This window comes from Capricornis sumatraensis, chromosome 3 (genome assembly GCF_032405125.1).
Source record: "Capricornis sumatraensis isolate serow.1 chromosome 3, serow.2, whole genome shotgun sequence".
In the NCBI taxonomy this organism is placed as follows: domain Eukaryota; kingdom Metazoa; phylum Chordata; class Mammalia; order Artiodactyla; family Bovidae; genus Capricornis; species Capricornis sumatraensis.
In genome coordinates this window covers 9,443,713-9,467,167 of record NC_091071.1, presented here as the reverse complement: position 1 = coordinate 9,467,167, position 23,455 = coordinate 9,443,713, and the positions used below count along the sequence as shown (strand labels likewise).

The 23,455-nt window shown below is 43.7% G+C and overlaps 1 protein-coding gene and 1 non-coding gene across 3 annotated transcripts in view; one reads left to right on the top strand and one right to left on the bottom strand.

Moving 5' to 3' along the window:
- The window catches only part of LOC138075691 (general transcription factor II-I repeat domain-containing protein 2), a 47,581-nt gene extending 32,317 nt beyond the window's left edge, over positions 1 to 15,264 (top strand). Inside the window, exons 10-16 of one of the 2 annotated variants that reach the window (XM_068967623.1) lie at positions 5,535 to 5,591; positions 6,978 to 7,016; positions 8,309 to 8,386; positions 8,686 to 8,769; positions 10,252 to 10,435; positions 10,983 to 11,011; positions 13,474 to 15,264. In XM_068967623.1, the coding sequence (XP_068823724.1) occupies positions 5,535 to 5,591; positions 6,978 to 7,016; positions 8,309 to 8,386; positions 8,686 to 8,769; positions 10,252 to 10,435; positions 10,983 to 11,011; positions 13,474 to 15,074 (2,072 nt within the window). In that variant the 3' untranslated portion in view covers positions 15,075 to 15,264. Of the gene's footprint in view, positions 1 to 5,534; positions 5,592 to 6,953; positions 7,017 to 8,308; positions 8,387 to 8,685; positions 8,770 to 10,251; positions 10,436 to 10,982; positions 11,012 to 13,473 lie in introns of both variants that reach the window. The other variant, XM_068967622.1, reaches the window with a different exon arrangement.
- Positions 15,265 to 23,303: 8,039 nt separating this feature from the next.
- Positions 23,304 to 23,375, bottom strand: TRNAC-ACA (transfer RNA cysteine (anticodon ACA)). Its single transcript has one exon. It is a non-coding gene; the product is annotated as a tRNA-Cys (tRNA).
- Positions 23,376 to 23,455: the final 80 nt, after the last annotated feature.

Genomic DNA, 23,455 nt, shown 5'->3' with positions numbered 1-23,455 from the left:
GGGCCATCATGGTGACAGGACACCAACTTGTTGCTATGGCAACTGCACTGTGTTCAGGTCCTTTCTCCATCTTCCAGCTCCACTGCAGAGATTGAAAATGTTTCCTACAAAATCGTAAACTTTGGAATTTCCCTGCAGCATTACTTAGCTCAGTAAGTTCTACTAAAAAACACCTTTTCCAAAAGATCTAAAAGACCCAGAGACCAACGGAAGTTCTGTTGTAATTGCTCTGTCGTGGGCCAACCCCACCCACCCCCTTCTGCCCCCTCCTGCCCCGTGACCAGTCTCCTTACATCTGGGCAGAGGGGCAGAGGATCTCTTCTCAGCCCATCCCATACATCCTACCCCACCCCAGTTGTGTATTCTTTGAAAGCTGGGATCCGTCCTCGTCTTTCCCCATTCACATTGTCTGTGGCTCCGCATCACCTGTGAAGTCCCAGTTCCCTTCCATGCTCCTATCGTTCCTCTTCTTTTTTGGCTACCCCATGAGGCACACAGGATCTTAGCTCCCTGAGAGAGAGAGAGTGAAGCAGCTCAGCTGTGTCCGACTCTTTGCAACCCCATGAACGGTAGCCTGCCAGGCTCCTCCATCCATGGGATTTTCCAAGCAAGCGTGTTGGAGTGGATTGCCATTTCCTTCTCCAGGGGATCTTCCCAAACCAGTGATTGAACTTGGGTCTCCTGCACTGGAGGCAGACTCTACCTGAGCCACCAGGGAAGCCCGAGAAGTGAAAATTGCTCAGACCCCATGGACTACACAGTCCATGGAATTCTCCAGGCAGAATACTGGAGTGGGTATCTGTTCCCTTCTCCAGAGGATCTTCCTAACTTCGGGATCGAACCCAGGTCTTACACATCGCGGGCAGATTCTTTACTAGCTGAGCCGCAAGGGAAACCCAAGAATACTAGAGTGGGTAGCCTCTCTCTTCTCCAGCAGATCTTCCCGACCCAGGAATCAAACTAGGGTCTCCTGCACTGCAGGCAGATTCTTTACCAACTGAGCAGAGCAGGGATCAAACCTGTGCCCCAGGCAGTGGAAGCTCAGAACCTTAACCGCTTGACCGCCAGGAAAGTCCCCCGCCTGCTCTTGCTGGTGTCCCCTCCTGTGTCATCTGCCTCCCCCACCATCACCCTCCCTCCGTTCTTCAGACACGTGCGCTGTCTGTGGTTCCTTGTACATGCCGAGTCCCCCTCCCACAGGGCTTTTATATAAGCTGATCCCTCGCTGAGGCTCCCCTTCCTATCCTGTAGACTTCTGAGCAGCATCCGCCTTCTTTCTGGGCACAGTCAGAACCTCAACTCCTGCAGGAGCTTCCAGCATTTAGTGTGACCTGCCGTGTTCTATTTTTGCTTTTTTTTTTTTTTGGCCACACCAAACAGCGTGTGCCATGTTAGTGCCTTGACCAGGGATTGAAGCCACACCCCCCCGCATTGGAAGGGTGCAGTCTTAACTCCTGGACCGCCAGGGAAGTCCTATATTGATGCTTTTGCCGAGGACTCCCTCAGCTAGTGGCGGGAAACACAGAATCTTACTCCCACCCTGGAGTCCCAAACCCGGGACTTTCTACATCCTGTACACTCAGATGTGCTTGCTGAATTTAGTGTGAAGAATCAGTGTAACATTTGTTTCTAAATGACTGTTGTTTCGAAACAACAGTCATTTAGAAACAAATTCTTGACTCCCAAGAATATATTTTTAAACTTAAATGATCAAATTGTGTACAATCAGGGATAGGATACTTACAGATTCTGCTCTAAAAAGCAACAGTGAAATAAATAAATCAGATGCACCTGCAATCACTCTATTTTAACTTTTCAGAAAGAAGTACATTATTTGAAGAGAGATATTTACATTCAACGTATGACTTTATAGTCTTTCTCCTGGTTGGCTTGAAAACGACAGAACTATTCAAGACATCTTTGTAGAACAGCTTCCTTCTTGATACCAAAAAAGTTCCAGATTGCCTGACATCATGGATGATATTCCATTACACTGAATGTTTTTATAACCATTTAGGTTAAATACATGCTGAAGTATTGATATCTTTCTGTCTCCTTTAAGTAAGGGAGATAGTTTTAAATCCAAAAAGACAATCAGTGTGCCCTGCTCAGAATGGCGATTGGCCCCTAGGGAGCCCCCAGTGAAGTCAGCTGTGGCCCCACAAGTGCTCAGAAGCTACCCCCCAGCACACACACCAGGACCTCATGATCCATCTGCAACACAGACCTCTCAGCAGACCCCCGACACAACGTCTACACAGGTACATATAGTATCTGGCCCACGCGAAGCCCATGGAAGCCCCATAGGTCTTTTAGGTGTGCAGGGACCCCATCTCTTCCCTGGAAATGAAGAACGCCCTGTGCAAGCTTTGCTGAGCTGTACTGCACCCAGGCTTCCTTGATGTGGATGGATGTCAGAGCATCACTACCATTCTGTCCTCTTCCCGGCCGACACGGCGTGATGTGGGGGGAAAGGCTTCCAGGACAGGGGAACAAGGTCAAGGTCAAGGAGCCCAAGAACAAGAAGTCCAAGGTCAAGGAATTAATGTAGCCTTTCCCGAAATATATCACTGCAATGCTGATCCTCTGCCTTCCTTTTCCACATTGAAATACTCCAAACATTGATTACACAGAGCCCAGCTGGATAATGCAGGATAATCTTTTCTGAAGGTTATCAGTGAGGACACCTAATCCTATCTTCCCCTTGCCGTGTAACATAAAAATTCATGGGTTTTGGATATCTTTTTTTTGCAGCGGTGGGTGGGGGGGCATCTGCCTATCACAAATAGTAAACAATTGTACGCCAACAAATTGAGTCACCTAAATGAAATGGACAAACTCCTGAAACTGACTAAAGAGAAAACACACATTTTGAATAGTCACATAACAAGAATTTTGAATAGTCGTTGAAAAGCTTCCTACAAACAAAACCCCAGGATCAGATGACTTCACTGGTGAGTTCTACCAAGTGTTTAAAGAATGTACACCAGAACTTCAAAAACTCTTACAGAAAATAGAGGAGGGAATACTTCTCGACTCATTCTGTTAGGCCAGTATCACCCTGAAACAAAAGCCAGACAAAACAACGCAAGGAAACTACGGAACAGTATCGCTTATTAACAGATAAACAAAAATCTTCAATAAAACAGTCGTAAGTTTATACATCCATACCTGTTGGGTATGTACCCCAGCCTCAGGCCTGCAAACCTTGAGAACAAAGAAAAAGCCCAGCGACAAGGACATCAGTGGCTTATTGGACAAGGGACCTTACACAGCTGAAGCAAAGTCCTGGAGCAACACCCACCTTGTGCAGCAAACGCCAGATGAGAAGTGACAGCAACCTTTGCTAACCCGGAGGAGGAGGCGCCCATTTACAGGGAGGAACTGACGTCTGATTGGCTCTTCGGTTACTGGGGAAACCAACAGTTGGGGTAGGGGGCAAGCGAGGTAGGTAGTTACTAATTAAGCCGCAATTAAGAGGATGGAGGTAGTCCTGTGTGTGAAGCAGGGTGTGGTTGAGTGGGGAGATGTACTAAGAGCAAGAGAATGGCCATCTTGAATGGCCTGACCACAGAATCACCATATAGTGATTCCTAGGAAGGCAAGATTAGCTCAACGTATGGAAATCAATCAACAGAACAGCAACATAATGAATAAAGGACAAAACCCACACGATTGTCCCCATAGATGTAGCAAAAAGGCATTTGACAAAATCTAATACCTTTCATGATTTTTAAAAAATGCTCAAGAAACTAGGAACCGAAGGGAACTTTTTCATCATAATTAAGAGCATCTATTTAAAAACTTATATAGATCATGTCATACTTAAAGATTGAAGACTTTCCCCCTAAGACCAGGAACAAGACAAGTATGTCTGGGACTTCTTTGGTGGTCCACTGGTTAAGAATATGTCTGCCAGTGCAGGGGACGTGGGTTCGACTTCTGATTCAGAAAGGTCTCACATGCTGCGGGGCAGCTAAGCTCACGCAGCACAGTTACTGAAGCCCCTGCACCGAGACCCTGTGTTCCAAGAGAGAAACCACCGCAGTGAAAAGCCCGCACACCGCAAGGAAGAGTAGCCCCCGTCTCTGCAGCGAGAGAAAGCCTGCACGCAGCAACAAAGACCCAGCACACTGAAAAACAATGATTAATTTTTTTTTAAATATGTCTGTTCTTGCCACTTCTTTTCAACATTGTCTTGGAGGTCCTAAGCAGAGCAATTAGGCAAGAAATCCAGATGTGTGTCTCCATCTGGAGCCAGAGGTCGGGAAAGACAAAGATCACAAACAGGGTAAATTATTAGTATTTTGCTATCTGAGTAAAGGGTAGATGGATCTTTTTTGTACTATTTTATTTTTACAACTTTCCCGTAAGTTTAAAACTGAAAGTGAAAGTGAAGTCGCTCAGTCGTGTCCAACTCTTTGCGACCCGTGGACTGTAGCCCACCAAGCTCCTCCATCCATGGGATTTAAAACTACTTCCAGTATAAAGACATGCATGAGAATTGAGGAAACTGGAACAATGAGTAGATATGAGATGGTGAAAAAGAATTATCTTCCCTGGTGGCTCAGATGGTAAAGCATCTGGCCACAATGCAGGAGACCCGGGTTCGATCCCTGGGTTGGGAAGATCAAGAATAATTGTTCATTGTGTGGGTCATCACGATATGGTGACGCTAACAAAAGAGAGATGGACTTCCTCCAGTGTAGGCATTTGCACACTGAATTCCGAGATTTACCCTAAACTACCAATGGGGGTAGTTACTTTTCTTCGCCGACAGAGTTCGTATACTCAAAGGTATGGTTCTTCCAGTGGTCGTGAGAGTTGGATCCTAAAGAAGGCTGAGCTTCAAACAATTGATGCTCAAACTGTGGTGTTGGAGAAGACTCTTGAGGGTCCCTTGGACTGCAAGGAGATCAAACCGGTCCATCCTAAAGGCAACCAACCCTGAATATTCATGGAAGGACTGATGCTGAAGCTGAAGCTCCAGTACTTTGGCCACCTGATGCAAAGAGCTGACACATTGGAAAAGACCCTGATGCTGGAAAAGACTGATGGCAGGAGAAGGGGATGACACAGGACCACATGGTTGGATGGCATCACCAACTCAATGGACATGAGTTTGAGCAAACTCAGGGAGACAGTGAAAGGCAGGGAAGCCTGGTGTGCTGCAGTCCATGGGGTTGCAAAGAATCTGACACAACTGAGTGACTGAACAACAACCGGCGGGGGGGCGGGGGGGGGCACAGAAAGAATGACCTGAGTCGATGACTTGATGCTGGAGGATGGACAAATGGCCTCATTTCACTTTCTCTCTGCTTTTCTATGTTTTAAGTTTTTCCAAAGCAAAGGTAGGTTAAGGGAAAAAAAACATAAAGAAAGGATCATTTATATGAATTCGATTTCAAGGAGTCTATAAATATTTCGTGGGTATTCCTATGTGGGTCTTGAATTCTTTGCCTTAGTTTCAAATGATGTCTTTTTTAAAAATATGTGTTTCTGCCTATTTAATATATTTTTTGCTTTCCTTTCAGAGAGCCGTCATTCTTCTGCAGGCACTGAAGTAATAGAAATGGAATTACCAATGGAAGGTTAGAAAACTGAGGCATTCTCCCTCTTTTCAGTTTACAGTATTTTGCAGAGAATAAATTTTCTTAAAAGACCTTTTGGATATGAACCATATTTTAAAGTCTTTATTGAATTCGTTACAATACTGCTTGTTTCATGTTTTGGGTTTTTGGCCCCGAGGCATTGTGGGATCTCAGCTCCCCGACCAGAGATCAAACCTGAACCCCCTGCACTGGAAGGTGAAGTCTTAACCACTGGACTGCCAGGGGAGCCCCTTGTTTGATTTTTAAAAGCTTTCTATTTTATGCCAGTCTTTTCATTCTTTCTTTATTGACCAAACCATACGGCCTACCAGATTTCAATTCCCTAGCCAGGGATTAAAACCCACGCCACGGTAGTGAAAGCCCAGAATCCTAACCACTAGGCCACCAGAAAACTCCCTGAAACCTTTTTATTTTAAAGTAGTTATAGTTCGATCCCTGGGTCAGGAAGATCCCCTGGAGAAGGAAATGGCAACCCACTCCAGTATTCTTGCCCGGGAAATCCCATGGACAGAGGAGCCTGGCGGGCTACAGTCCATGGGGTCGCAAAGAGTCAGACACAGCTTAGCAACTGAACAGCAACAGATTGACAAGAAGCTGCAAGAACAGTGCACGCAGCCCAGTGCACCTTCATCCATTTTTCCCTATCTTATACGACGATAGTTCAAAATCAAAACGGTCTTGAGTTCTAGTCTTTCTTCTCTTACTAACAATTAATTAACGTAACAAGTGACAGATCTTTCTAAAATGAGCCCGTTGGGTGAGATAATCTAGCCCGGCTCTTGTCGGTATGTAGAACTTGTATGTTGTTGTTCGGTCGCTCAGTTGTGTCCAACTCTTTGCAACCCCGTGAACCGCAGCACGCCAGGCTTCCCTGTCCTTCGCCATCTCCTGGAGCTTGCACAGACTCGTTTCCATTGAGTCTGGTGATGCCAACTTGACGTACATGGCATAATTCTTATCCAGCAGGAAACTCAACTATGAGTCCAAGTAATGATAGACCTTGAATCACCGGGGGGCTGCTGGCAGGATAAGAGAGGAGCGAATAGCTTTTGAAAAATCTCAATAATTCCCAACAACAACCAGAAAACACTGTTGCCACATGAATTCCATTAGCTCAAAGAGAAGAATATTCTGTGTTCCTTACTGTGGGTAACTTCGTATCATTTGCTCCCTGAAAGTTTCTAAAATTAAAATTACCTTTGTGTTTATACCTCTGTTTATTAAATATGAAATGCATTTAAAATGCCAGGATAAGCAACTTTTGGGGGCAGAAGAGCAGTAAAATATTGGAACATGAGAATATGTGACAACGAATGTCATTTTAGAAATTTTTTTTTCAAGATTCTACTCAACTTGTCCCTTCAGAAACGAGTGAGGACCCTGAAGCTGAGGTGAAAATTGAAGGTTGGTTGCCAAAAACCTTGCCGAATTCACACTGCTAAGTATAGTTTCCCTTTTTCCTCAAAGGACTGCTCCAGGGAAAAGAGTGAAGTCGATGTGTGTGTGTGTGTATGACCAGGGGAGGGAGGAGCAGTGTGGTGTGGCTCCTTATGTCCTTCTGAGGTCTTGCTCTCCAATGTAGAATCTCAGATATCCAAATAGTTGATCGTTCAGAACACAGGGACTGAGCTCTGCGTCCCTCAGAAAGGACTGCTGCTGCTGCTGCTAAGTCGCTTCAGTCGTGTCTGACTCTGCGACCCCATAGACGGCAGCCCACCAGGCTCCGCCGTCCCTGGGATTCCCCAGGCAAGAACACTGGAGTGGGTTGCCATTTCCTTCTCCAGTGCATGAAAGTGAAAAGGGAAAGTGAAGTCGCTCAGTCATGTCTGACTGTTAGCGACCCCATGGACTGCAGCCCACCAGGCTCCTCCGTGCATGGGATTTTCCAGGCAAGAGTACTGGAGTGGGGTGCCAGCGCCTTCTCCGCAGAAAGGACTAGATAGGCTCATTTCATTTCTCACATAGAACTCCAGGGAGCGTAGTGTCTGTCCTTAGACCAGACTGTGATAATATCAGCTGCGCTTTTACTACTTAGCCCCATCTGAGCTTTTCCTTGACTGTCTTGTTACATCATGTCTCATGGGTCGTCTGCTTCTCAAGTGCTCTCTTGTACGCACTCGTATGTCTTCCTCTCCTCACCCCTCCTTAAAATGAGAATAACAATAAAGGATTTTTTTTTTTCTTTTCCTTTGGCCAAGTGGCATGCAGGATCTTAATTCCTCAACCAGGGCATGAACCTGTGCCCCCTGCACTGGGGGCTTGGGGTCTTAACCACTGGACCGCTAGGGAAGTCCCAGGAAATATATTTTTAATCATTCTTCTTTTGAAACCAATTCAGACTGACTGTGAAGTATCAGGGGCTACAAACTAAGCAAAAGCCATGGTGTCCTTTCCCCTTTGACATGGACTCAAATGTCAGTTAATGCCAAGCCAGCTTGTGATTCCACAGCTAAATATTCTCTGGAGTTTTAAAAATTTAGTCTGGCTTTCTTTCTTTCTTTTTTTTTTTGTTGGCCACACTGTGCTGCTTGCAGAATCTTAGTTCCCCATCCGGCATTGAACCTGGGCCTGAGTCACAATCGCTAGGTCACCGGGAATTCCCTCCTTGGGCCTTCTGATCAGAATGGCAGTTTGATAGTTTTAGAGCAGAAGTAGTCCGATTTTCTATAACTTCTAAATTTCAGTTTCTGTTTAAGGAAACAGCAGTTCATCCAATATTACAAATTCTGCAGCAGGTGCTGAAGACCTTAACATCGTTCAGGTGACAGTCCCAGGTATAGAATTCTATCTGATTTTGTCATAATTTAGACTGTGTTTTTCATTTTGTTATATTTTAACCATTTTGTGACATGGGTTAATCTCTTGGGGCTATTTCTTTACTAAGTTCAACCTGTCAACTAAGGAAAGACATCTCTAATGCCTTAAATTTACGAATTTACAAAATGCTTACTTTTTGCTAAACGTAAATTGATAAGCCAGGTAAAGTACTTTCTCATGAGCTAATGGGGGTTTTCTCCAATGGCCTTATGGGGTTGGGGCCAAATACATTAACTTTTTTTTGTAATTTTTTTAGATAATGAGAAGGAAAGATTATCAAGCCTTGAAAAAATAAAACAACTAAGAGAGCAAGTCAATGACCTTTTTAGCCGAAAATTTGGTATGTTTTTATGTTGTTGCATATTCAGAGTTTTGAATATATTTTTGAAATATTTCTTTCTAACTGATTACTTTAAGAAATTGATCTTTCTCTTAAGGAGCTGTGATCAAAATTAGTGTGTGTTTTTACACGGAAACACTAATAACATAATAATAATAATAGCTAGCTTTTGGCCAATAGGCACATGAAGAGATGCTCAACATTATTAATTATTAGAGATATGCAACTCAAAATCACAATGAGGTACCACCTCACACCAGTCCGAATGGCCATCATTAAAGAAATCTGCAAATAATAAATGCTGGAGAGGCTGTGGAGAAAAGAGAACCCTTCTACATTGTTGGTGGGAATAAGTTGGTGCAGCCACTGTGGGGGATAATATAGGGATTCCTTTGAAAACTAAAAACAGAACCACCATATGATCCAGCATTTCCATTTCCTGGCATATATCCAGACAAAACTATAATTCAGAAAGATGCGTGCACCCCTATGTTCGTAGCAGCAGTACTCACAGTAGCCAAGACATGGAAACAGTCTAAATGTCCATCGACAGATGAACGGATAAGGAAGACCTAGTACCTGTGTCTGATGGAATGCTGCTCAGCCACAAAAAAAAATGAAACAGTGCCATTTGCAGCAACATGGCTCCAACTAGAGATTGTCATGCTAAGTGAAGTAAGTCATAAAGAGAAAGACAAATACCATATGATATCACCTTCTGTGGAATCTAAAATAGGACACAAATGAGCCTATCTGGGAAAGAGAATCATGGACATAGAGAACACACTGGTGGTTGCCAAGGAGGAGGAGGCTGACGGAGGGATGGAGCGGGAAGTTGGGGTTAGCAGATGTAAGCGTTTATAAATAGGATGGATAAACAGCAAGGTCATACTGTATAGCACAGAAAAATAAAGTCAATATCCTATGATAAACCGTAGTGGAAAAGAATATTTTAAAAAGAAAATGTGTGTGTGTTTTATAAAACTGAATCACTTTGCTGTACAACAAAGATTAACACATTATAAATTGATTATACTTCAATAAAAAATTGTTTTAAAAAGCTATCTTTATCAAATCATTATGTTGTATACCCAAAACTAATATAATGTTATATGTCAATTTTATCTCAATTTAAAAAATAACTACCATAGCTATCTTTGACTTACCGACTTCTTCCCATGGCTGAGTATTGTTTTCAGCGTTTGACATGTGAGGAATCACCTAATCCTCAGAAAACCTTTTTAGGTAGATAATCCCTATTTCATGCATAGTGAAACCGAGTCTGCTATCCTACCCATTCCCAATTTCAAAAATCACTAAAATCACTCTTGCATCCTAGCACACCTGGAAAATAAAACAATGGCTGATCACCATTGTTATCACTTGACGTGAATTATTTTGAAAGCTCGGCCTTAAAGGTAAAGCTCGGTTTGGGAGAAGCAAGTAACAAATTGAACTGGCTTTATGCTCCTCTCACCGCAGGTGAAGCCGTTGGCGTGGATTTCCCTGTGAAAGTTCCCTACCGGAAGATCACCTTCAACCCTGGCTGCGTGGTGATCGACGGCATGCCCCCGGGGGTGGTCTTCAAAGCCCCTGGCTACCTAGAAATCAGCTCCATGAGAAGAATCCTGGATGCCGCAGACTTTATCAAATTCACAGTCATCAGGTACAGGAGGGTTCCCTGCTGGGTCAGGAGAATGAGCTGCAGATCCTAACTTCCTCGAGGTGGACAAGTCGGGGGGCACTGGGATTCTCACCCCAGAAGGGGGGCGGTGGGTCCCAGCGGTCAAGTCGGTCAAGTGCTATGTGATACTGCCCCTCATACTCAGCTCACGGTGTTCTTTTAAAAAAATATTTAATTTATCTATTTGACTGCTCTGGGTCTTAGTTTCAGCATGTGGGACCTTCATTGCAGCAGGCGGGAACTTCAGGTTTCAGCATGTGGGCTCTAGTTCCCTGACCAGGAATCAAACCCTGGCCCCCCGCATTGGGAGCTCAAAGTCTTAACCACTGGACCACCGGGGAAGTCCCAGTTCATTGGCTTCTGCTTCTGGGAACTGTGTGTATTAGCTCCCATTTCTTGGTAATCGTTGGGAAACCAGTCTTACTTTAGCCGATAGCTGACGTCACAAAAGTTTGTCAAATAGAACTAAATGGACAAGACATGAAAAGTGCCCTTTGTTGCACTCACCAATGTCTCTTTTTCTCTTCAGACCACTTCCAGGTCTCGAGCTCAGCAATGGTGAGTATTCTGGGGGTGAGAAGATGGTTCCAGCCCTCGATATGAGGTGTGAGCTGTCTTCGGGGGCACTCACCATGGGGTCCTTCCTTCCTGAGCCTTGAGTCTCAGCTCAAAGCATGCTGCTTTTTCCTTATTTATTTAGCTGCTCTGGTTCTTAGTCGTGGCATGCAGGATCTTTAGTTACAGCATGTGGGACCTAGTTCCCCGACCAGGGATCGAACTTGGGGCCCTCTGCATTGGGAGCTTGGAATCCTAGCCACTGGACCACCAGCAACAAGTCCCAAAACATGTCACTCTCTATGTTCATTTTTCCTGCTTCTTATAAAGCACGTTAATTCTGTTGCTTGTGTTTTCTTAGCCAGGCCATTTTTTTCTCATATTAGTTTGGCAGAGCTTGCTCTGTGTGATGGCACACCACGCTTTTATTCAAGAGTCCTTTATGGCGGAGGAAGGTGCTCATAATACTGAACTCCTGCTGCTCCACCTTAGTTGGTAACTAGGACCTGCCTGGCCACGCCAGCCCCACCTCCAGGATCTCTAACCACTGACATCCCCATGGTTAGAACCAACACGGCTCCTGCCTGGCACAGCAGGGCTCCCAGAACCCGCTCCAGTCAGTGCCGAGGCTGACTTCTATTCTGATGGAACAAGGTTCCAGCCTTTTTGCTTGTTAAATTTCATTTTAATTTAAAACTTTTTTTTTTTGGCCACACCACTTGGTATGTGGGATCTTAGTTCCCCAGTCAGGGATCGAACCCACACCTCATGCAATAGAAGCTCGTCTTAACCACTAGACCACTGGGGAAGTCCAAATCTTTTTCATGTCTCCCCTAGAATCCTTGCAAGCAAGTCAGAATCCTCTTGGATATTAAAGCGGACAATGTGACTGTCAAAGACCTGCTGTATAGCAGCACAGGGAACTATACCATCTTGCATTAACCTATAATGGAAAAGAGTCTAAAAAAGAACATATGTATGTAATACCTGAAGCTAACACTGTAAGTCAACTATATTTCAATGTAAATTTTAAAACATAAGGTATCTCTAGAAAGAAAAAAAAAAAGCAGAAAATGTAGAGATGGTTCCAAAAGTTTGAATCACTAGAGAACCTCCTCTCTTAAATTTTGGAAGCTCTGAACTTCCTTGGAAATCCAGTGGTTAAAACTTCACCTCCAGTGCTGGGGGTGCAGGTTTGATCCCTGGTCAGGGAGCTAAGATATCCCACATGCCTCAGGGCCAAAAAAGTCGAAACCTAAAACAGAAGCAATCTTGTAACAAATTCAATAAAGACTTTAAAAATGGTCCATCTCAAAAAAAAATTTTTTTTTTAAATTTTTGGAAGCAAAACTCTTCTCTTGAAATGCACAGTTATTCTTCCTAAATTCATCTGGTTGCTAAATAGCTTTGTACCTTTTTAAAAGGTTTATTGTGGCATAATTTACATACCATAACATTGACTTGTGCAAACCGTACACAGTCCAGTGATCTTTCTCAGTAAAGTTACAGAGTTGCGCAACTGTCACCATAATCTAATCTTGGAACATTTCCATCATCCCCCAAAGATTCCTCCTGCCCATTTCTAGTCATTTCCCATCCCCACCCCCAGCTCCAGGCAACTACTGAATTGACCGTCTCTGTCTGCATTTCCTTAAAGTGAATTTTTATACCCGTGTTTTCTTGAAGTAAAGCTCACATACATTGTGGCCCATTTCTTTACACTGAAACCACGTAAGTTCTGTGAGGGTCTGTGGCTGTCACCAGTGTCTTTTGGGACTCATAGTAGGTAAATCACATGCCGTCTGTGCTCATCCCCTTCTCTGTTATTTCCAAATTCTCTTGAAAAGCCATTGAAAAAAAAATATGTCCAACTCTTTGGACTGTAGCCCGCCAGGCTCCTCTGTGGGATTTTTCAGGCAAGAATGCTGGAGTAGGCTGCCATTGCCTCCTCCAGGGGATCTTCCTGACCCAGGGATCAAACTTGAGTCTTCTGTGTCTCCTGCATTGCAAGCAGATTCTTTACATGCTGAATCATCAGGGAAGCCCAGTATGTTAAAATGCAGATACAATCTCAAATCATTCTCATTTAAACCAGGTGGAACAAACATAGCCACTTACCGACCCTCACCAAAGACATCTTTCATTTGACTCATCAACCTTTTAAAAAAGGGAATTAGTGGCCGATACGGAAAAACCAGGGGCTTTTTCATAAAAATTCATTTCCAGGTTTTCTTTAGAAATCTGAAGATCCAGCCAGCGTGGGGCCATGCTCCCTTGGCAATAGTCTGCTGGCCCTGAGTGTCCGCAGCCCCACCCCCCCACCTCTGCATAGCTGGGTTACTCTCCAATTACCCCACGCCCCCCGCTACCTTATCCCCTGCATTTGTCATCATGCTTTTGCCAATGTTTTTCTAACAGTCAAGAGAAAAGTGAACTCTTTCTTGTCTCCATGTCTCTATCAAAAGTGGGAAAAAGGAAGATAGATCAAGAGGGCCGTGTATTTCAAGAAAAGTGGGAGAGAGCTTATTTCTTCATGGAAGTGCAGAATATCCCTACCTGTTTAATATGCAAACAGAGCATGTCGGTATCCAAAGAATACAACCTGAGACGCCATTATCAAACCAACCACAGCAAGCACTATGACCAGTACACCGAGAAGATGCGTGATGAGAAGCTCCAGGAGCTAAAGGAAGGACTCAGAAAGTATCTCTTAGGGTCCTCAGACACCGTGTGTCCCGAGCAAAAACAAGTGTTCACCAAGGTGAGTCCAAGGGAAAACGCTGCCGTCCAGCCCGTGGAAGACATGGCTGGGAACCTGTGGGAGAAGCTACGTGAAAAAATCAGGTCTTTTGTGGCTTATTCCATTGCCATTGACGAGATCACAGATATAAACAACACCACCCAGTTGGCCATCTTCATCCGGGGAGTCGATGAGAATTTTGATGTGTCAGAAGAACTTTTAGATACGGTGCCCATGACGGGTACAAAGTCTGGAAACGAGATCTTTTTGCGTGTTGAGAAAAGTCTGAAGAAGTTTAATATCGACTGGTCGAAACTAGTCAGCGTGGCCTCCACCGGCACCCCTGCCATGGTAGACGCCAACGATGGGCTGGTCCCGAAACTCAAGTCCAAGGTGGCGATGGTTTGCAAGGGCTCTGATCTAAAGTCCGTGTGTTGCATCATCCACCCGGAATCGCTCTGTGCTCAGAAGTTAAAGATGGACCACGTCATGAGCGTGGTAGTTAACGCCGTGAACTGGATCTGCTCCCGCGGGCTGAACCACAGCGAGTTCACGACTTTGCTCTATGAGCTGGACTGCCAATACGGCAGCCTTCTGTACTACACGGAGATTAAGTGGCTCAGCCGTGGGCTGGTGCTGAAGAGGTTCTTTGAATCCTTGGAAGAGATTGACTGCTTCATGTCCTCCAGAGGCAAGCCCCTGCCTCAGCTGAGCTCTCAAGACTGGATCAAAGACTTGGCCTTCTTGGTGGACGTGACCACGCACTTGAACACGTTGAACATGTCCCTGCAAGGGCACCAAATCGTGACGCAGATGTATGACTTGATTCGGGCCTTCCTGGCCAAACTGTGCCTCTGGGAGACTCATCTGGCCAGGAATAACCTGGCCCACTTTCCCACCCTGAAATCAGTCTCCAGGAATGAAAGCGACGGCCTGAACTACATTCCCAAAATCGTGGAGCTGAAGACAGAGTTCCAGAAAAGGCTGTCCGATTTCAAACTCTACGAAAGTGAACTGACCCTGTTCAGCTCCCCTTTCTCCACGAAGATCGAGAGTGTCCAGGAAGCCCTGCAGATGGAGGTGATTGATCTGCAGTGCAACACGGTCCTGAAAACCAAATACGACAAGGTTGGAATACCGGAATTCTATAAATACCTCTGGGGCAGCTACCCCAAGTACAAGACGCACTGTGCCAAGATCCTCTCCATGTTTGGGAGCACCTACATTTGTGAACAGCTCTTTTCCATTATGAAACTGAGTAAAACTGAGTACTGCTCCCAGCTGAAAGACTCCCAGTGGGATTCCGTACTCCACATCTCGACGTGACAAAACCACATTCCCGCACGGTCCCGGGGGCTGGAAGCCTGGAATCCTCTAGGTCTGAGGGGTTTTGAGATGAAAACATGTTATTAAATATTTCTGGGTTTTGTTTTTTTTTTCCAGTTTGACTTGGAAATCCCATTTGCAGTTAGCATACCTGTTTGTATGACACTCTGTGCTCCCCATAGCCCAGTAAAAAACAATCAAGAAGGTTCTATTGTATTTCTAGTAGTTGACTCTTCTTACGCCTGGCCTGCTTCACTCACTCACATGCTGACTTGACCCCTGTGGGCACTGGGACTGTGTGCTGAAGTTTAAATCGGAGAGAGAGATGGGGTGATACATACACACATCTACCTCCCCGTCATTTGCATGGTATTCCATGTGATTTCACATGTTTCCAAATTGAAGGAGAATCAGAGACGTGTTCACATACTGTGGTGTCTCTGCCTTCCCAAGAAACCGGAAAGGTGGGACTTAAAACAGAAACTCCCATTGTAAAGCAACTATTGTTGTTGTCTAGTCGCTGGGTCCTGTCTGACTCTTTCACGACCCCACGGTCTATAGCCCACCAGGCTCCTCCATCCATGAGATTTCCCAGACTAGAATACTGGAATGAGTTGCAATTTCCTTCTCCTGGGGATCTTCCCAACTCAGGGATCGAACCCACATCTCCTGCCTCGGCAGGCGGATTCTTTACCACTGAGCCACCTGTGAACCCCAAAGCAACTATACTTCAATAAAAATTACTAAAAACAAAATAAAAGCAGATGATGATGATGAAAAGCAAAATACAATAGAAAATCCAAAAATAAATAACATAGGCTTTCAAAGGCGAAGTTGAAGTTTGGAGGCTTTTTTTTAAACCTTTATTTGAAATAATTTCAAATATGCATAGAAAAGTTAAAGAAATGAAAAGTGCATGAAGAACAGTTAATTCCCTTTTGCCAGATTTGCACACTGTTTTATCATTTGTTTGTTCTCTTCCCCCCATCCCTCTCTCTCTCTATCTCTCTCTCTCGTGTGTGTGTGTGTACATTTCCTGTGTGTATAAGTGTCTTGTTTATCATTATCTGTATATGTGTATAAACATATGTACATAGTTCTTTTCTGAACCGTTTGAGGGGGAAGTTACACCTTGTTTATCTCTAAATACTTTTGGGAGTATTTTTAAGAAGAAGGATATTCTTGGCCATAACCCTGATTTAGTCACCAATTCCAGTAAATTGAACACTGATGCAATATTTTTATCTCATTTAGCAATCATACTCCAATTTTTTCAGTTGACCAAATTACTTTTCCTTTGTAGCACTTTTCCCTTGGAGGGCTGTCATATAGATGCACCTGAAACTAGTACAACATTGTCAATTAACTATACTTCAATTTTTAACAAATCATAATAAGCAACAAAAATTTATTAACTCAAAAAAAAACATATAGATACAGATCAATACAAAGAAATAGAGCAAAACAATGGAATGGGAAAGACTAGAGATCTCTTCAAGAAAATTAGAGATACCAAGGGAATATTTCATGCAAAGCTGAGCACAATAAAGAACAGAAATGATATGGACCCAACAGAAGCAGAAGATATTAAGAAGAGGTAGCAAGAATACACAGAAGAACTATACAAAAAAGATCTTCACAACCCAGATAATCACGATGGTGTGATTACTCACCTAGAGCCAGACATCCTGGAATGTGAAGTCAAGTGGGCCTTAGGAAGCATCACTACAAACAAAGCTAGTGGAGGTGATAGGATTCCAGTTGAGCTGTTTCAAATCCTAAAAGATGATGCTGTGAAAGTGCTGCACTCAGTATGCCAGCAAATTTGGAAAACTCCACAGTGGCCACAGGACTGGAAAAGGTCAGTTTTCATTCCAATCCCAAAGAAAGGCAATACCAAAGAATGCTCAAACTACCACACAGTTGCACTCATCTCACACGCTAGCAAAGTGATGCTCAAAATTCTCCAAGCCAGGCTTCAATAGTACATGAACTGTGAACTTCCAGATGCTTAAGCTGGATTTAGAAAAGACAGAGGAACCAGAGATCAAATTGCCAACATCCGTTGGATCGTCAAAAAAGTAAGAGAGTTCCAGAGAAACATCTACTTCTGCTTTATTGACTATTTCAAAGCCTTTGACTGTGTGGATCACAACAAACTGTGGAAAATTCTTTAAGAGATGGGAATATCAGACTACCTGACCTGCATCCTGAGAAATCTGCATGAAAGTCAAGAAGCAACAGTTAGAACTGGATATGGAACAACAGACTGGTTCCAAATCGGGAAAGGAGTACATCAAGGCCGTATATTGTCACCCTGCTTATTTAACTTCTATGCAGAGTATATCATGAGAAATGCTGGAATGGATGAAGCACAGCTGGAATCAAGATTTCCAGGAGAAATATCAGTAACAGATATGCAGATGACACCACCCTTATGGCAGAAAGTGAAGAGGAACTAAAAAGCCTCTTGATGAAAGTGAAAGTGGAGAGTGAAAAAGTTGACTTAAAGCTCAACATTCAGAAAACGAAGATCATGGCATCTGGTCCCATCGCTTCATGGCAAATAGATGGGGAAATAGTGGAAACAGTGACAGACATTATTTTGGGGGGCTCCAAAATCACTGCAGATGGTGACTGCAGCCATGAAATTAAAAGACGCCTGCTCCTTGGAAGAAAAGTTATGACCAACCTTGACAGCATATTAAAAAGCAGACACATTACTTTGCCAACAAAGGTCCACCCAGTCAAAGCTATGGTTTTTCCAGTAGTCAGGTATGGATGTGAGAGTTGGACTATAAAGAAAGCTGAGCACTGAAGAATTGATGCTTTTGAACTGTGGTGTTGGAGAAGACTCTCGAGAGTCCCTTGGACTGCAAGGAGATCCACCCAGTCCATCCTAAAGGAAATCAGTCCTGATAGTTCTTTGGAAGGACTGATGCTGAAGCTGAAACTCCAACCCTTTGGCCACCTGATGCGAAAAACTGATTCATTTGAAAAGAGCCTGATGCTGGGAAAGATTGAAGGCGGGAGGAGAAGGGGACGACAGAGAATGCGATGGTTGGATGGAATCACCAACTCAGTGGATATGAGTTTGAGTAAACTCCGGGAGTTGGTGCTGGACAGGGAGGCCTGGCATGCTGCAGTCCATGGGGTCACAGAGTTAGACATGACTGAGCGACTGAACTGAACTGAACTGAACAGGTATAAAGATACAAAGTTAGAGATATGTGTTCTTAGTATCTATTAGTTGCTGAAATTAGTGACCCAAAATTGTGAATACTTTCCAGATTTGGAGGAATTAACCTGATTAGGGTACAAAAGTGTTGAAGATCCTACCTGACGGCACATTCAGGAATAATGGAGGAAATGGCTTTGATGCAAATTAAAGGAAGCTGACGGGAGGAGAGACCAGCCTCCAACTGGTCACCCTGTGTAGGGGACCCAGCCCCAGCTGGGGCCTGGATGGATGTCCTCAGACACAGGAATGACCCATGCTGGGCAGTTCCTGTCTTTAGGAGCCTGACTGCAGGTCCGGCTGGGTCCAGCTGGGTCCGAGGCTCACTTCCTCGGAAGTGAGTCCAGTCACTTCCGGACTAGTTCACGGCGGAAGTCGTGGGAGGCCGGCCGCTGGTATACCAGAGCAGAAGTTGACTCAGCATAGGAGGCACGGTCCTGCAAACCCCGCGGGGAAACACCAGCCCCCAGGTTTTCAAACAGTCAGCTGGGGCTCAGAATGATTAAATGGCCTGCCTGAGGCCACATAGCCAGGAAGGGATTCAGTCCCGGGTCCGCATGACGCCGAAGTCCGTGTTCTTCTTCCTTTTCTAAGCAGCCACCATGCTTCTGTGGAGACCTAGGAGGTGTCTGTCTTAGAGCCCCGCTCATCACTGTCACCTGTGGCTCCCTGGTGGTTAGCCCATTGAGTATTAGGGAGGGGACTATAGAGTTCAGCCAGGGCTGCCTTCTGTTGGGTGGGCTATTCATGGGGCTGTTTTGCTTTGATTCAACTCCCAGGGTCCCCAGATTCCTTCTTGACCTGTAGAGTGTCCTGGGATGAGGTGGCTTGACCAGCACAATCACTTGTATGATTGAACCAAGACTGGGAGAAACTGACTTCTCTCAAGCGACCAGCCTTGTGCAGCCTCACTCATATACTGCTTCCCACACAGGAACAGAAGCCCTCCATGCCTCCCACAGCCTTGGAGACAATCTATGTCTTCTGTCAGTCAGCTCAGTTCAGTTCAGTCGTTCAGTCGTATCTGACTTTTTGCGACCCCGTGGACTGCAGCACACCAGGCTTCCCTGTCCATCACCAACTCCCAGAGCCTGCTCAAACTCCTGTCCATCGAGTCGGTGATGTCATCCAGCCATCTCATCCTCTGCCCCTTCTCCTCCTGCCTTCAATCTTTCCCAGCATGAGGGCCTTTTCTAATGAGTCGGTTCTTTGCATCAGGTGGCCAAAGTATTGGAGCTTCAGCTTCAGCATCAGTCTTTGCAATGAATATTCAGGACTGATTTCCTTTAGGATTGACTGGTTTGATCTCCTTGCAGTCCAAGGGACTCTCAAGAGTCTTCTCCAACACTGCAGTTCAAAAGCATCAATTCTTCGGCAGTCAGATTTCTTTATGGTCCAACTCTGGTTTTTTTTTTTTTTTATAAGATTTGCAATTCTAGTTTGCACCGAAGTGTCTTTGCATCTGGAGAAAGACCCATTAGCAGAGACGTGAAGGCCCTGAGGCAGCTGCAGTGCTGGAATGGGTGGTAATAATTGCTTTCTGGTACAACTCCCTCACTAGGCAGGCTCTCTGAATAATCAGCAGCACCCTGTCACCTGTCTCTATAGCCAAATACAATTCTCTGTGTATTTGATAAGCTATTATCCTTATAAACTGTGGAAAATTCTGAAAGAGATGGGAATACCTGACCACCTGACCTGCCTCTTGAGAAATCTGTATGCAGGTCAGGAAGCAACAGTTACAACTGGACATGGAACAACAGACTGGTTCCAAATAGGAAAAGGGAGTATGTCAAGGCTGTATATTGTCACCCTGCTTATTTAACTTCTATGCAGAGTACATCATGAGAAATGCTGGGCTGGAAGAAACACAAGCTGGAATCAAGATGGCTGGGAGAAATATCAATAACCTCAGATATGCAGATGACACCACCCTTATGGCAGAAAGTGAAGAGGAACTAAAAAGCCTCTTGATGAAAGTGAAAGAGGAGAGTGAAAAAGTTGGCCTAAAGCTCAACATTCAGAAAACGAAGATCATGGCATCCGGTCCCATCACTTCATGGGAAATAGATGGGGAAACAGTGGAAACAGTGTCAGACTTTATTTTTTGGGGCTCCAGAATCACTGCAGATGGTGACTGCAGCCATGATATTAAAAGATGCTTACTCTTTGGAAGAAAAGTTATGACCAACCTAGATAGTATATTCAAAAGCAGAGACATTACTTCACCGACTAAGGTCCGTCTAGTCAAGCCTATGGTTTTTCCTGTGGTCATGTATGGATGTGAGAGTTGGACTGTGAAAAAGGTTGAGCACCGAAGAATTGATGCTTTTAAACTGTGGTGTTGGAGAAGACTCTTGAGAGTCCCTTGGACTGCAAAGAGATCCCACCAGTCCATTCTGAAGGAGATCAACCTTGGGATTTCTTTGGAAGTAATGATGCTAAAGCTGAAACTCCAGTACTCTGGCCACCTCATACCAAGAGCTGACTTATTGGAAAAGACTCTGATGCTGGGAGGGATTGGGGGTAGGAGAAGAAGGGGACGACAAAGGATGAGATGGCTGGATGGCATCACAGACTCGATGGACGTGAATCTGAGTGAACTCTGGGAGATGGTGATGGACAGGGAGGCCTGGCGTGCTGCGATTCATGGGGTCGCAAAGAGTCAGACACGACTGAGCGACTGAACTGAACTGAACTTCACTGAATATTCACAAGTCTTAAATTAGCCAAGACCCCCACTGTTTCTCAGGGAGGGAAAACTGGGTAAACTTTCAAATTTCTGTGCTCCTTCTGTGCCTTAGCAATGGCCCCAGGATGGCTATTGTCAGTTAAATCCGGAATGGAAGATCAATTATATTCTATTTATATTTTCCAGCTTAAAAAACGCTTATTCAATTTATTTAAACTAAAATAAATAACCAATTCACCCATTTCTTCCACCTTGCCACCTCCCACTTCTAACAGCCATCAGCCTGTTTTCTATATGTTGGTTTTTGTCTTTTAGCTTCCACATATAAGAGAGATAATACAGTATTTGTCTTTCTCTGCCTGACTTCACTTAGCATAATGCCCTCCAATTCATTTTGTTGCAAGTGGTAAGATTTTATTATTTTTTATGGCTGCATAATATTCCATTTTATATTTATGCCACAATTTCTTAATCTAGTCATCCACTGATGGCCACTTAGGTTGTTTCTATATCTTGGCTATTGAAAATGATGCTGCAGTGAACTTCGAGGTGCACTTTTCTTTTTGAATTAGTGTTTTCATTTTCTTCATATAATACTCAGATTCTGATGGAATTCCTGGATCATATGGTAGTTCTATTTTTTAATTTTTTTTTTTTTTGAGAAATTAACATGGTGAGAGCACACATCATTTTCTTTGTTTCTGATCTTAGAGGAAAAGGTTTTAGCTTTTCACCATTGAATTTGATGTTAGCTATGTACTCCTGATACATGGCCTTTACTATGTTGAGGTACCTGCTTTGTTGAGTATTTTTATCATAAATGGATGTTAAATCTTGTCAAATGCTTCTTCTGCATCTATTGAGATGATCATATGATTTTTAGCCTTCGTGTTTTTAACATGGTGTATCATTGACTGATTATTGAACCATCGTTGCATCCCTGGAACAAATCCCACTTGATCATGCGGTATGATCAAAGGTATTGTTGAATTCTGTTTGCTAATATTCTTTGAAGAATTTTGTATCTAGGGTAGTCAGAGATATTGGCCTGTAATTTTCTTGTTTTGTGGCATCCTTTGTCAGGGTAACGGTGGCCTTGTAAAATACATTTGAAAGAGTTCCCCTCTCACAAATTTTTTGGAAGAGTTTGATAAAGATTGATCTTATAATAACTGTTCTTTGAATGTTTGGTAGAATTCACCAGTGAAGCCACCTGGTCCTGGACTTTTGTTTATTGAGAGTTTTTTGTTTATTTGTTTGTTTATTTTGCTGATTCAAACTCCTAATCTTCTTGCTAGCAATTAGTCTGTTTCATTTGAGATTTTCATTTCAGATTTTCTATTTCATCATGATTCAAGCTTTGTAGATTGTATGTTTCTAGCAATTTATCCATTTCTTCTTGGTTGTCCAGTTTATCTGTTTCATCTAGTTTGGCATATAATTGTCCAAAGCAGTCCCTTCTGATCCTTTGTATTCTGTGGTATCAGCTGTAATATCTCCTCTTTTGTTTCTGATTTGAGTCCTCTCTCTTTTTCTCTTGCTGAATCTAGCTACAAGTTTGTCAATTTTGTTTATATTTTCTAAGAACCAGTTCTTAGTTTCACTGATCTTTCCTATCGTCTTTTCAGTCTTCATTTCATTTATTTCTGCTCTAATTTTTGTTCCTTCCTTCTTTCTGCTAACTTTGGGCTTCATTTGTTCTTCTTTCTTCTAGTTCCTTGGGGCGTACAGTTAGGTTGTTTGAGACTTTTCTTGTTTCTTGAGGTAAGCATTTATTGCTAAGAACTTCCCTCTCAGAACTGCTTTTACTGCATTTCATAAATTTCGGTATGTTTCACTTCCGTTTTCATTTGTCTCAAGGTGTTTTTGTTTCTCTTTTGATTTTTTCTTTGACTCATTGGTCATCTGTAACTTGTTTAATCTCCACATTTGTGAGTCTTCCAGTTTTCTTCGTGTAATTAATTTCTAGTGTCACACCACCATGACTGAAAAAAATGTTTAATATGACTTCAATCCTCTTATATTTGTTAAAATTTGTTTTACAGTCCAATATATGATTTATCTTGGAAAACATTCACTGATTTTCTGGGTCAATGACCTGTCCCATAATGTAAACAGAGTGTGTTAAAGTCCCTTCCTATTATTGTATTGCTGTCTGTTTCTCCCTTTGAAAGTGAAAGTGAAGTCCTGTCTGACTCTTTTGCGACCCCATGGCCTGTAGCCTACCAGGCTTCTCGGTCCATGGGGTTTTCCAGGCAAGAATAGTGGAGTGGGTTGCCATTTCCTTCTCCAGGGGATCTTCCCGACCCAGGGATTGAACCTGGGTCTCCTGCATTGTAGGCAGACGCTTTACCGTCTGAGCCACCAGGGAACACCCTTTAGGTCTGTTAATATTTGCTTTCTATATGTTAGTGCTCCTATGTTGGGTGCATAAATATTTACAAATGTTAT